Source organism: Medicago sativa, chromosome 8 (genome assembly GCF_051527215.1).
Source record: "Medicago sativa cultivar Bolivia chromosome 8, Bolivia_mono, whole genome shotgun sequence".
Lineage (NCBI taxonomy): Eukaryota > Viridiplantae > Streptophyta > Magnoliopsida > Fabales > Fabaceae > Medicago > Medicago sativa.
The window spans coordinates 26833479-26848523 of record NC_140756.1 but is presented as its reverse complement, the minus strand read 5'-3'; the positions used below and the strand labels follow the sequence as shown (position 1 = coordinate 26848523).

General features: G+C 32.9%; 1 protein-coding gene across 28 annotated transcripts in view; it reads left to right on the top strand.

The window, feature by feature from the left end:
* The window catches only part of LOC146897987 (uncharacterized), a 45296-nt gene extending 32232 nt beyond the window's left edge, over positions 1–13064 (top strand). For all 28 annotated transcript variants that reach the window (XM_085735390.1, XM_085735400.1, XM_085735404.1 and 25 more), the window contains 9 exons: positions 172–420; positions 1261–1974; positions 2275–3132; positions 3881–4612; positions 4719–5609; positions 6173–7576; positions 8544–9107; positions 10646–11870; positions 12562–13064. In XM_085735390.1, the coding sequence (XP_085591516.1) occupies positions 172–420; positions 1261–1974; positions 2275–3132; positions 3881–4612; positions 4719–5609; positions 6173–7576; positions 8544–9107; positions 10646–11854 (6621 nt within the window). In that variant the 3' untranslated portion in view covers positions 11855–11870; positions 12562–13064. The remainder of the gene's footprint in view (positions 1–171; positions 421–1260; positions 1975–2274; positions 3133–3880; positions 4613–4718; positions 5610–6172; positions 7577–8543; positions 9108–10645; positions 11871–12561) is intronic.
* Positions 13065–15045: the final 1981 nt, after the last annotated feature.

Here is a 15045-nt window from a genome sequence, read left to right as displayed (position 1 = left end):
CATTTCTAACTCTCTTCAAAATTTATTTGTTAAAACCAAAAGGAAGGAGTTTGTAAGGTGTTATTTTTATTTTAAAATATCTTTTCTCTAGCAAATATTAATTTGGCAAAGTGAAAGTCATGTCTTTATTTTTTTTGGGATAACACACTGAGCATGTGTGTCACCTGGCAGGTTGAAGTTTCCAAGTTAGAAAGGCTGGTTTTGTCCTCAATCCAAATTGACAAATTATGGAGTCATCCACCTTTGCCGACATCCTGTTTTCAGAATTTAATACACTTGGATGTGAACGATTGTACAAATTTAACATATTTAATATCATTTTCAATGGCCGAGAGTTTACTGAATCTGCAAAGCCTTTTCATAAGTGAATGTGTGAAGATGAGACACATCTTTTCCCAAGAGAAAGATAGTTATCCTGAGGTACGTTGTTTTGTTGGATTGGATTTCTATAGATACTTTAGTATGGCTTCACTTTAATATGGAACTAATGTCTCATTTAATCTCTTGGTGAATTTTACTGGAATACGTTTAATCTTCCTAATTATAGGTTCCATTGATTTCTCTTATGGGATTTGGTCCTTGTCCCTCCATAGTTGTTTCTTATCTTTTATAACATATTTTTGTGTGCTGCAGATGGTTGATAGGTTGTGGTGTCAACATAGTTAGGATCTCTGTTCATATAGTGATGTTTTTGCATAACATCTTGATGTACCAAATAAATAAAATAAAAAGAAATCTCTATTCATTATGAATTTTAAAATATTTGAAAATAAAACAGTGGATGAACGAGGCTCCCACCAAGTAGGGTTTTGTGATGGTAGATCTAAGCACCCTTACCCCCACTAGTGGATAGGTTGTTTCTAAGGTTTGGACACATAACCTCCAGGTCACAAAGCAGCAACCTTACTGTTTTCCCCTGACTTGACCTCGTATTCAAACACAAATCAGCATACTAAATAAATGTGGGCATCTAGATACCATGGTCATGTGATGTATCAAAGACATAAGAGTGCATTGTCAGTCTCTTCAATGAATTAAGATTAAAATTTAAGAACGTGACATACTATTGTGATTTTGAAAATTACTATGATTTCTGTTTGTGTATAGTTTATAAAAGTTGTACTGGTCTGTGTTTTTTTTTTATTTTTTTGCTGTTCATTGATTTCACCAGAAATCTTTTCCACGTGCTCTTTATTCATTTAATTTTATTTATTTTTAACATCTAAGTTAATTAACTTATGGGTATTTGAACCAAAACAGGGTAGCATCTTTCCAAATTTGAAGACTATCAAACTAAGTAGTATGAAGATTTTGGTGGAGATATGGAACTCTGAACTCTCTTCAAATTCCTTTGGCAAACTGGATACTTTGATCATTGAGGAGTGTGACAAATTTATTGTCGTTTTTCCTTGTTACGTGGAGGGAATGTTTCAGCATCTATGCAACTTGAGGGTTACAAATTGTAAATCTCTCAAAGCAGTATTTGAATTAGATGATAAAAAACGACATAGTAGGAAAGTAACAAACTTGAAGGATATTTATTTAGAAACACTCCCAAAACTGGAGCATGTATGGAAATGGAGCAATGGTCGGAATGGGATTCTTGAATTAAAAAGTGTGCAGAAGTTGTGGGTTCGTGACTGTCTAAGCTTAGAAAATATATTTCCAGTTTCTGTAGCCAGGCGCTTTCACAGTCTTGCGTACCTTGTAATATGGGATTGCTATCAATTGAGGGAAATTGTTGCCAAGAGAGAAGGTACTGGGAGCAACATTCTTGATTCATCCTTTGATTTTCCCAAACTAACCACCATCAAGTTTTCGGAACTACCAATGCTTACGTGCTTCTGTCCAGGAGATTATAAATTCAATTGTCCAATACTGAATGACCTGTCTATTGAGCTTTGTGACAGACTGGAACCGTTCAGAAAAGAAACCACAGATGCACAAACAAATTCAACCCTCTTTTCTGAAGAGGTACCGGTTAGCTTTTAATTACACTCTTCTAAGAAATTTTTCTACTTCATTGTAAAATAGAGCAAAAATTATTGAAAAGGAAAAATATTCTTAATGACCTGAAATATTATTTGGATACTATATATTTTCTCACGTCAATATTAAGGTTTAGCCAGACTTGTACACACAAACACACACATAGTTGTCTTGAGAATTGAAATAATGTGACAATTTTTCATCTCAAGTTACCTCTTGATAAATGTGTTTTTGTCTACTTACTTTTATTTCATATACTCTTTTTTCATGATTTATTTCTTACAGGTAATTAATAAGTTGAAGTCCATGCAAATTGAATCATGGCATGCGAAGTCATCTAGAAGTTACTTGGGGGAGGGTAACCATCGACAGGACAACTTAGAAGAGCTTTGCTTATCTAGATTAACGAATCCTGAGATTCTCTATTCTTTCCTTCATAGAAATCCTAATCTGACAAGCCTGTCATTGAATAGGTGTTCCTTTATAGATACAATGCCTCTCCTAATGCCTCCTGAAATAAAAAACTTGGGGGTAGTTCCGAAGCTGAAAAGCTTGAAGTTAACAGAATTGTCTGAACTTGAGACAATAGGATTTGAAGGAGACGTAGTTCTTGAAAGGATAGAGGTATTGATTTTAAGGAATTGTCCTGGTTTAGTCAATATAATGCCTTCTTCAGTAACTCTCACGCACTTGACAAATCTAGAAGTGGTAAATTGTGATGGAATAAAAAAATTAATGCCACTGTCAGCTGCTAAAAGCTTGGTTCAACTCAACAGCATAAAGGTAGTCAAATGTGAATCTATGGAGGAAATTGTCGAAAATGATAATACAGGGGAAGTTGACAAAACTGAAGAAAATGAATATGAAAATGCAGGGAAAGTTGACATTGTTTTCAGACAATTGAAAGTCATAGAACTTGTGTCGTTGAAAAAACTGAATTGTTTCTCTAAAAGTTGTGTGTTCGAGTTTCCATCTTTGGAGAAACTAGTTGTGAGTGCATGCCCAAAAATGAAGAACTTTTCTGAAAACCTCAAGAGCACTCCACTTTTACGAATAATATTTGTTGTTCATGAAAAGGAGAAGAAGATAGGCTACTGGAAAGAAGATTTAAATACAACAATACAAGAAATATACCAGGAAAAGGTATGTTCATGTGCAGTTTTTTACTAAATTTCATTTTCCATTTTGTTGTTTGTTCTCCCTTTTTATACTTATTTTAAAGGAAATTTATTATTCTTTTTGGGTAAATATTTGCTTGGATTGCTAGCTACTAGTACTAGGTAATAAAAAGAGAGAAACAAAATGAAATGACATAAGCATGCCATTTTTGAACAAAATTTTGTTTTCAAACAAATTTGTCGGTGTTGGATATGTATTCTGATTAGAAAGTTTCTTTTTTCTATTTCACTTACTTTCACTTTTCTATCCCCGTCCATCTTTGTTGGATTTCTAATATAAGTATGTGTATGTGTATATATACATTTGGTGCAGTGCAGTGTTAATTGGCGCATAGTGTTAAACTTCTATACTTACATTGCTTGATAACTTTCTATATATTATCTTCATTCTTCATGTATGTAAAAGAATTAAGATGATTTGAACATTTATCAATATATTGTCAAGGTTTAAATATCTTATTTGTCTCTGGAAATACATCAATTTTTTGTTTTAGTCCCTATAATTTTTTTATTTTATTTTAGTCACTGAAACGTATAACAGTTCTGATTCACAAAGCGCAACATCAACTCACTTTATTACTTGCTGAACTTTTCGTTCCTATTTAACGATGCTAATAGAAATAACAAATAACAATGTAATGATGTTTGCAGGGAGAGTAAGCATCGTCATAACATGATATATCTAATGATAAATTTATTTACAACTTTTACAGAAGTTTTTTGAGGGTATGGAGGAAATGAATCTTTCAGAACATCGCGATCTACAAGAATACTGGAATCGTGCTGATGATTGTCTGAAAAGAAGTTGGTTATACAGTTTGAAAACTTTGAAGTTGGAAAACTGTGAAAATCTATCATGTGCAATTCCATATAATATTCTTCTTTGCTTAAAGAGCTTAAAAGATTTGAAAGTACGGAGTTGTAACAAAGTAGAGATAATCTTTGGAAAGAAATTAGAGAAAGGAACCGAGGCAATTCCATCCCAACTGAAGAATTTGACTTTAGAAGGGCTATCAGAGCTGAAGCATGTGTGGGAGAAGAATTATCAAGGAAATCGCAGATTTCAAAATCTGCAACAAGTTTCTGTTAGTAATTGTGAAAGCCTGCAAACACTCTTTCCGGTGGCTCTAGCCAGAACTCTTAAAAAGCTTGAGAATCTTAATTTAAAATCTTGTAATAATTTGCTTGAAATTATTGGAAAGGAAGGTGTACTTGCAGTTGAAACAGAAAAGTTTGAGCTCCCTTGTCTAACCTCATTGTCTCTTTTGGACTTGCCAGAACTTACTTACTTTTACCCTTTAATATTCACTGTGGAATGCGAATTACATGAGTTATCGGTAATAGATTGTCCTAAGTTGGAGTTATTTCAAAGGTCATGTATGGAGGATGTGGGTGAAAGTAGCAGTAATTCAGTCAATAGACAACCCCTTTTCTTAGATCTCAAGGTAAGAAATGTAGAATATTCAATCTCCAACTTGTTAAGTTTTTTTCCGTACTTTTCTTTCCATTTAACTCAGAGCCCTTTTTTCTGGTTTTATTTGCCTTTTTCAGGCCATTTTTACCCTGGAGGAATTATACATTGATGCGAAACATATCTCAGGGTTAATATCAAAGTTGCGACAATTTTCGGAACACGTCAAATTTTTATGTTTAAGAGGAATTCAAATGTTGTTTGATGTGGATGATAATGAGAATTATGCTTTTCCCTTTGATATCCTTGAGAAGGCACCTAATTTGCAAGGCATGGCCATATTGAGGTGCAGTAACCCCAGGATATTCCAGCAGGCTCAAAACTCCTATAACAGTGAACAAAAGATTCTCGAACAGTTGAAAATATTGACACTGCATAGTGTGTCTAAGCTCCAATGCATTGGTTTAGAGGAGCCATTTCCAAAAACAGTCTATGAAAAGCTCCACTATTTAAATGTTATTCACTGTCTTGATTTGACAAAATTATTCCATTTTCCTTCTGTAGTGTCTTTCTCCTGTCTAACACATTTGCGTGTTGAAGAATGTCATCAATTAGAGTACTTATTCACATCTTCAATGGCAACAATGTTAAAGCACCTTGGGGAGATCGTAATCAAGGACTGTCGATCAATTAGAAAAATAGTAGAGGAGCAAGAAGGAACAACTACACAAGTAGTAGAGAAGGAGCAAGAAGGAACAACTTCAAAAGAGATCAAATTTGAGTGGCTATACTTGATACATCTAGATTCTTTATCAAACCTTGAATGTTTTTACTCAGGCAATGATACTTTGCAGTTACCAGCTCTGATTCAAGTGGACATTAGGCAGTGTCCCAAGATGGAATTTTTCTCTCGAAAAGAGATAAATGCTAATTCTTTTAGAGGAATTCAAGCTTCGATTGACTACTCACTTGATGAATTGGTCTTCCACAATGATGTTAACGCCTCAGTAAAAAGGGTTTTTCTACTGCAGGTAGGAACTTCAACCCAATCAATAAATTATGAATTAAATTTTTGCATGATATTTATGTCTTCAAATGGACTTGATAGATTAAGGTAGTGGATATCAATAGCAAAATACTTTTCCTAACAATCATGAGTCTAATGTTCTGTTAATCTGTTATTAACTTTTTATTATATTACGGTAACATTTTTTAGTCATTATAGTTAATATATATATATATATATATATATATATATATATATATAATCTTATAAAAAAGTGTTAATTCACTATTATTATTTATTTAAATAGACTAGCTGTGCGGTTTATAACTGAAAGGTTAACCTTTTCATTGATGAAATAGCTTTTTAAGAGTCTTTTACATAATTTATTTAGTAAACAGGTTTACATAAAGTTAGGTAAATGAGGGTCAAATTATAAGCCTCAACTGACCACCTAACCTATTCTGTCTCTATATGCAACAGACCTGTCTTTAAATGTAATAAAATAGATGTTATTTGCAACCAAGTTTCTACTTCAATCCATCTTATTTTAATAACATTTGATGATAAACTTATTTTGAATATTTACAGATGCTGTCAACAAGTATGGACAAGAAGAGTTTTTCAAAACACCGTGAGATACAAGAAGCCTGGTATGATGGACTTAATCTGCAAAACAATTTGTTTTGCAGTTTGACGTCTCTGATTCTGGACAACTGTGATTTTGAAGAATATGCAATTCCATCTAATATTCTTCGTTGTTTAAAAAACTTGAATCAACTGGTAGTAAAGAATTGCAACAAAATAAAAGTAATTTTTGATATGAATGACAATGATCCTATTGAAACAACATCCCAATTGAAGTTTTTGTATTTAGAAGGGCTACCTGAGCTGACATTTGTTTGGAAGAAGAATTGCCAAGGAATCCTGAGATTTCAAAATCTGCAAATGATCGGTGTTAGGAGTTGTCAACATATCCGAACACTCTTTCCTGCAGCCCTTGCCAGAAAACTTAAAATGCTTCAGAAACTTCTTGTAGAATCTTGTCAGGAATTTCAAAAAATTGTTGGAAAGGAAGACACGGGAACAGATGTAATGAAACAGCTTGTGTTTCCCAGTTTAACCAGACTGCATCTTTTAAACTTACCAGAGCTCAAATACTTTTACTCTGAATTATTCATTGTGGAGTGCCCCAAGTTAAATGATTTACATGTGTTGGGATGCCCTAAGTTGGAGCTATTTCAAAGTGCAAATCCTGAGGATGAGGGTGAATGTAGTAGTGCGTCCATCAATAGACCACCCTTTTTCTCGGATCTTAAGGCACCCAATTTACGAGAAATGGAAATAGGAAGGTGCAGTAGTCTTGATATGTCCCTCCCTCAATACCCCAAAATTAGTGAAATACTTGAACATTTAGAAATTTTGACATTGATCAAAGTATCTGAGCTCAAGTTCATCGGGTCAGAGGACTCTTCATGGTTGAACAATGTCTGTGAGAAACTCTGTGAGCTGAATGTTTTTGGTTGTCCTGATTTGACAACATTGCTACATTCTACATCCACAATATCTTTCTCCAATCTAAAAGAATTGTACATAATTGAATGTCCTAAATTGAATTATTTATTCACTTCATCATCAACAAAAAATTTAATGCACCTTGAGAAGATCATAGTTGTGAATTGTAGTTCAATGGGAAAAGTAATGGCAAAAGATAAGGATGAAGCTCCACAAGTGATCGAATTGAAGCAACTACGCTGGATATCTCTAAAGTCTTTATCAAGTCTGAAATGTTTTTATTCAGGCAATGACACTTTGCAGTTACCATCTCTGATTCAAGTGGAAATATGGCAGTGCCCTGAGATGGAAGTTTTCTCTGGAGGAGTGGTAATTGCTAATTCTTTTAGAGGAATTCAAGCTTCATCCGACCCACATGATGAATCATTGGTCTTCCACAATGATGTTAAGGACTCAGTAAAAAGGGTTTTTCTACTGCAGGTACGAACTTCAATCCAATTAATGGATTATGGAATTCAACTTTTGCATGAATATCCATAGTGAATATCAATAGTATAATACTTTTCCTAACAATCATGAGTCTAATATTCTGTTAATCTGTTAGTAACTTTTATGATATTATGGTAACATATGTTTCTATCATTATAATTATTCATTAAGTTATCTTCAAAGACATTTTCTCTCTCAAATAGTAGCGTCATTTTTGTACAATTTGTGATAGAAATACATCACAACAAGTCAATTCATATCTTAAATAAATCTGACATGTTCTTAAATTTAAGGTTAAATCTTGATATCGACACATTCTTAAGTCATTCAGCTTTGTATTTAATTAGGTACGGGCCTACATCTAGATAATGTAATAGGCACATTTTTATTTACCCAAATAGGTCCGAGTTGTTAAATAAGTTAACACACACTACATATATCAGGGCTACTAATTTACACCTACTTAAAAACACTAAGATGTAAACTAGCAAGCTACACCCACTTGGTTTTGACTAGAAAACCAACTTACACTATTTCAAGTGACTTGAAATTAAAGGATAGTTTTGTCAATTTCACTCTAGTTTTTTTTTTTTTTTTAAAAAGACACAACCTTAACTTCCTAAAAAACACATTAGCTCAATATTTTTTATTTTTTTTTAATTTTGTAGACCAGTTAATTCTTCTTCAACGGCTAAATACTTCATCCAAATCAATTGATCATGACTCTTACTTCTGTTTGAATTTAATGTTTTCATGCAAAAGCATGACCAATTATACCTGTTGATAATGATGAATGAAAGAAATCACAAAAGAGAACTCCACATTAAAAATACTTCAATATAATGGAAAAAAAATAAAAGAAGTACAATATTTGAAACTCTAAATACCATTTAAACAACAATAATTTCCATCCTAAATTGCATATTAATAAGCTGTTTCGTGTCTTTTGTGTGCACAGAGTCATTTAGTTTTCAGTGGCTCTCCTTTGTTGAAAGAGATATGGTTCAAGTCAGCGATGGTTCCCGACGGATGTTTTTGCAATTTAAAATCTTTGGTGGTGGAAGGGTGTGAATTTTTATCTGATGTGATACTACCCTCTCATTTGCTTCCTTTCCTAAGCAACTTGAAATCATTGGAAGTGCGAAAATGTAATTCTGTTGAGGCAATATTTGTTTATACAAAGACTGGACCTGAAGGAAGTCTTAACCTTCCAAGTCTGGAAAAGCTTTGTGTGGAAAACTGTGAAAATTTAGTGGAAATTGTTGCAAAGGACGAAACAGCCACCGGAGAAGAAAATGAAGAAATTATTATGTTCCCAAGTGCAACCTTTTTGAAGTTATGGAATTTATCCAATCTGAGTTGCATTTATCCAGAGAAGCACATTTTACGATGCAGTGTGTTAACAGAATTACATGTCGTGCGTTGTCCAAAGCTGAATTTTTTCGCAACAGAATTTCACAGTTCACACGAGTGTCAGGGTAATTCTCTTACAAATCAGCAAGCATTTATCTCACTTGAAAAGGTACGACTGATAAAATGTTTATATGAATGGCCTCGTATTATAATTTTGCCTGATTAGAGTTTATAAAGACTGACACCCCTCACCTTACAAGACTCTCTTGTTTAGTAAGGATGAGTTAGGCCCAATAAAAAAACCTAATACATATTTATGTGTATTAAGCTATGTTATTATACTATGGCAATCCTATGTTATTATACTTAGGGGTTAAAGACAATCTGCTAAATGATTTGTTGGTAACTATCATATGAAAAATTATTTTTTATCGCTTCTTTAATGTGTTTTCTCTTTTCCTAATATTTTTCCGCAAAACATTTTAGTTTTAGATGGCCATTGATCAAGCATCGTATCTAGGCTTGATATGTATGCATATAAAGAAGATGCATTGGCATGTGATATACTAGCTGCACTGTTAATTATCATTGCATGTTGGATTGTTGAAGTCCTTGTTTTAGTTGAACTGTCAATTACACAATTACAAATAACTTGAATTTTGGGAGTATCATCTCTCACTCCTTTGATATGATTAAGTGACAGGTAAATGTTTGTATGACAAATTACTAAACTATGAAAATTATGAAATTTTGATAATATTTTGCAACATTTTACTGTTTTTTTTTTTTAAATATCAATAATAGTGTTTGGATAAACAATTTCGGTAAATGTTTATCATATGAGAATTTATGTATAAACTGATTCTACAATTGAAGAGCTGATAAGATTAACTCTGCATAAGATCTGTATAAAACATTTCTGTAAGTTATTTTGAATTCTTATAATAATGAACTATAAACATCTTTTGAACATATTATTAACTACTTTTATATGCTTTTTGAAACAATTACACAAGCTCTTTCAAATACCCATAAATATAAAATTTACTTTCACGGTTATTACAAGGATGGGTGAATATTGTTTATGAAAAAGAAATTGAACTTAATATATATTTTATTTTCTAAATTCATAAAAAAAAATGTCAAGTCTCTTATGTATTTTTAATTAAAATTATCATAAGATTGAATGATATTCTAGTAGTTTAGATGGCATTTTGGTTAAATTAAGTTTTTTTTTTTTTTTAAATAATCATGACGAATCCTTGAAGAAGTTCATATCCCAATTTTTTATTAATTAATTATCTTAAAATACCATTTTACCATGGTAAGAAATTATTTCTACTATTTGGTGAAGCAATTGCTGAAATATCCCAGGTAGATCATAGTTTTGTATATATAACAAAAAATGAAATAGATTGAGGGTTTCGTCTTTGTATTTTGGCTTACGCCTAAGATTGTTCAAGCTTTATAAGAATACAGAAGCCATGTTTCAGGATTAAGGCAAATTTTCCAAGATTTTGCTGCACAGGATTTCATATATATAGAGGAAATTGTTCTTTCTAATTAATTTATTCTCAAATATAATTATTTTTTGTGCTGCTTTATGGCATACTTTCTGAAAATGTTACTTTATTTTTCCTGAAGTTTTTCTCATACTTGCATTCCGATTTTGGCCTTCTCATCTTTCTTATTTATTTTGAATCCAAGGTTACTCCCGGCTTGGAAGCACTTTCACTTGGTAAGGAAGAAGCCGAGATGATTGAGCAAGGAAAACTTCATGTTGATTTCCAAGAATTGAATTCCCTCGTTTTGCAGAGTTTTCATGATGAATCAGTTGAATATCCGTTTGTCTTCCATTCTAAGGCTCTACTACCTAGCATTAAAAAGCTTGTGGTGTGTGATAGTGACTTCAAAGAGATATTCCCATCTCAAACCTTTGACATAGATTGTACAAAAATCCTATCACTGCTTGAAGAATTGGAGCTTCGTAGTCTGTCCCGGCTTGAATCCATTGGATTAGATCACTCCTGGATGAGCCCTTTCCTTGAAAATCTTCGAACCTTGCTTGTTTGGGATTGTGATGGTTTGAAAAACTTAACACCGTCCACTGTGTCTTTCTCTAACCTGATAAAGCTTGATATAAGGAACTGTTGTGAATTCAAATACTTGTTTACATCCTCAACCGCCAAGACATTACATGCACTGAGGGAGTTGCACATAGCCAACTGTAAATTATTGAAAGCAATAGTGGCTAAAGAGGGAGATGAATATAAATATGAAGATGAGAGTCAAGATGGAGATGAAGAGGCAGATGGATATAGATATAAAAATGAGGCTGAAGATGTAGTTAAAGTTGAAGGTGAAGGTGAAAGACGCTATGAAGATGAAGACGAAGGTGAACGTGAAGATGGAAAGGAAGATAAAGATGAAGGTGAAATCAAAGAGGAAGATGAAGATGAAAGAGAAGGGGAAGATAAAGATGAAGGTGAAATCGAAGAGGAAGATGAAGGTGAAGATCAAGATGGAGGTAAAGGTGAAGATGAAATCAAAGAGGAAAATGAAGGTGAAAGTGAAATTGAAGAGGAAGATGAACGTGAAGAACAAGACAAAGGTAAAGGTGAAATTGAAGAGGAAGATCTAGAAGATGATATGATATTCATGAAACTTGAGATTTTGAACCTTAGCTTGTTACCGAAACTTGAAAGTTTTTACTCGGGGAGTTCCACTTTGAAGTTTCCATGTTTGAAACAAGTGTCGTTCACCCAATGCAACAACACCAAAGTTTTCCATCATGGCAATCAATTACCAGAGGATTTGAAGGTGACAATTGATGGAGACTGTACAGAAAATGATATAAATTCTGTGATCATGCAACAGTTTGAGGAGGAAAAGCAGACCTGCTCATTTGTATCGTGACAGATTCCCATGACATGTAAGTACATATATGATAATTCTCTTGAACATGCATATATGCAGATTAACATGCTTCATCTCTATTAAGTATTAATTAATTTTCATGGACCTTCGACACCTGCTTATCATATTGGCTTTATTTTCAGCGATATATATCATATGCTAATTTTTATGAATTGCTATCAATTGAATGAGAGGGCTCATTTCATCATCTAATAATAGTTTTTTTGTTTCTGTCATCTACATATGTGAAGAATTCGGAAATTAAATCAATATATGTTCCACATGAATTATTTTGGTCCCCTCTGATCATCTCATTTAGTTATAATTTGCATTAGGAAGCTCTTGTCATTTGAGAACCATGTTATCATTGCGTTCCATCATCCTAGCCTTGAAAACTAGGCTTTTCTTGGAGCAGCAAATGAGCATAAAAAGTTTAGAAATCATAAAGGATTTAATTTGATTTACGATCACCAAAAACATATAATTGTCGAAACTAGAATTATCTAAGAAATAATAAAAATACCAAAATTTGATATCCCAACATTTTCTCACAAAACTTTGTAAATATGGAAGTAAAACCTGAATTTTTTATTTATGAATATTTTTGGTTTCTAATCTCCATACTCATGAATATTGATTTGACTTGTTCTCCTTTTTGTTTTCAAAGTTTGGAACTCTATCTAATGTACTTTTATTTTAAATTTTAGATGTCAAGGTTGAGTAAGACTCCTGGAATGCAATATGAAGATAAGGGGATAACATCATGGCAACACTATTGACAAATCAAGGGCTTTTCTTTTTTTGTTGAAGTGTGGTGTTCATGAATAAAGTTTACCTTTATGTCTACATGAATTGTCTATGGTTCTTAAATTATAAAACAATGTTTCTCAATAAAGTCCTCCTAGTATATATGTTTATGCAGGAGGAGAGGAGTGTTTGAAGTTTCATGAAGTTTTTCATGAATAAATTTCACCTGTATTTCCACAGGAAGTTTGAACTATTTTTCATTAGGTTAGTAAGGTGTTCAATATGAATAAAGTTGACATGGATATATTTCCAGACAGCCATGCTTCATGTAGAATGTTGGCTGAGTATGTACTGTACTTCTACTGGTGTTGTACTGTTGTGTATGATTTGTAAGTTACAGGGTGTTTCGTTAATAAACTTGACATGTATTATCACATGTGTCTGTGACATTTCCGTTATAAAATGAGTGCTTCTTTTTATACATTACAAAAGAAGTGTTTTGTTTTGTCAATAAAGTGGACTTGTATATGTCCATGGTATGCATGATGCTATATAAAAAAATGTTTACCTTATTTTTATGATTTATATATATATATATATATATATATATATATATATATATATATATATATATATATATTTGGTGAAAATTCTATGGTATATATATTTATATATAAAAAAAATGTTTGTCGTATGTTTGGAGGTGTGATTTTTTATGGTGATTGGTTTACAGACTCCTCAATTTACTCAAGTTTCTCAGATTTATTGAATCGTAACTTTTGATCGAACAAAATCTATTGAGAGATATGATCGGGTCATTGTTTTTTTTGCTTCGGAGCGTAACTTTTGATCAGCTTATTTAAGAGGTTAAACAATCCACGAGATGCATAAACCAATCTTCTATTTTGTACTTCAGGACTCTAAACTATTTTTTTTTTAAATTGCTCTTTAAATAGGCATGGCAATGGGGTGGGGGTGGGGACTGGTTTTACCTTCCCCGTCCCCATGCCCGATTCTATATATACTTATCTGTTACCCTACTCATACCCAACGAGGATGAGAAATTGAATTTCATCCCCGTACCCGACGGGTTCGGGTATCCCCGCCCCATCCCCGTCCCCGCATTGAATAATTATTTTTAATAAAAAAATAGAAGTTTTTTTTCATCCACAAAAGCAACGTTGTAATACATTATCGAACAATATGCTCACTTTAACATTTGTTAAATGAAATGATTTAGTTGATACTTTAAATATCAATGATAGTTTTTATTAACATGACAATTATCAAACAAAATAACATGACATATCAACATAGAGTAATTTTTTACTTTTGGGACGGGTTTGGGTATATGGGTTCAGGGTGGGTACCTATATACCTGTTACCCGTCCCATACCCGTGTTTTGAAATCGGGGAAAACTCATACCCATACCCAAACTCAGTCAAAACGGGGAAAACCCGTCAGATTGGGTTTGGTTCGGGCGGGTAACCGCGGGTATGGGTTTTGTTGCCATGCCTATCTTTAAACGTTAAAACTACCACCATTGGGTCCTAATTCTCGTTTCGATCACTACTTCTTAGATCTGATCCATGTTTAATCGATTTAACAAAGTACCCCTACTTCTTTTAAAATAGCTGTGGGCACTAAAATTTTCTCCGTGTAGAATTTATCACACGTGCTGAATGGGAGGTAACACATTAGTTTATTTTCTTGCTGTTTCCCTTTCCATTAGTCAAAACAATAACTTGCTTAAATTACTGTAATTCCTCATAATTTTGCTCATTTTAAATTTTGCATGAAAAGTACATAACTTTTCCATTTCAAATTGTTTTAGTCTTAGAAAGTCGACCATTACAGCACAAGGACCACCAAAGTTCAAAAACACGACAACTATTAGGGCTTGTTGCGGAAGATGCTCATCATAATCACCATCTATTTTCTGTATAGCATAATCGGTGAGACTTTGATCCAACTATATTCCACTTTTATACTATAATTCTTTCTATATGTGTATTTCATGTTTGAATGTCATTTTTGCTTGGACTTGCGGTCGTTCTCTATGGACTATCATTCATATTATTTTACACATGAGGTACTTGTTTGCTACCTTGAGATTTTCAAGTCACTCTTATTATTACTATCCTTTGTTAAACATCTTTGAGCCGCCGTGCAATATTTCTTTTGTTGTTATTATGTGACGAAACATGTCACAAGTTTGAACCCATAATGCCACCTATTTAATTTCTCTTGGAGTTAGATAGAAATTTTTTTAGAACTTGATATGATTTGAAACTATGTTTGCGGATGCTCTTTGAAATTAGCAACATTCTAAGTTTGGGGTGTGGTACAAGTAGAACTTGGTTATCATAAAAGAAAAAAAATGAAAAATGTAGATAAACCACCAAAAGTGAGTCTAAAAAAATAGAAAATCAAACGTTAAAGA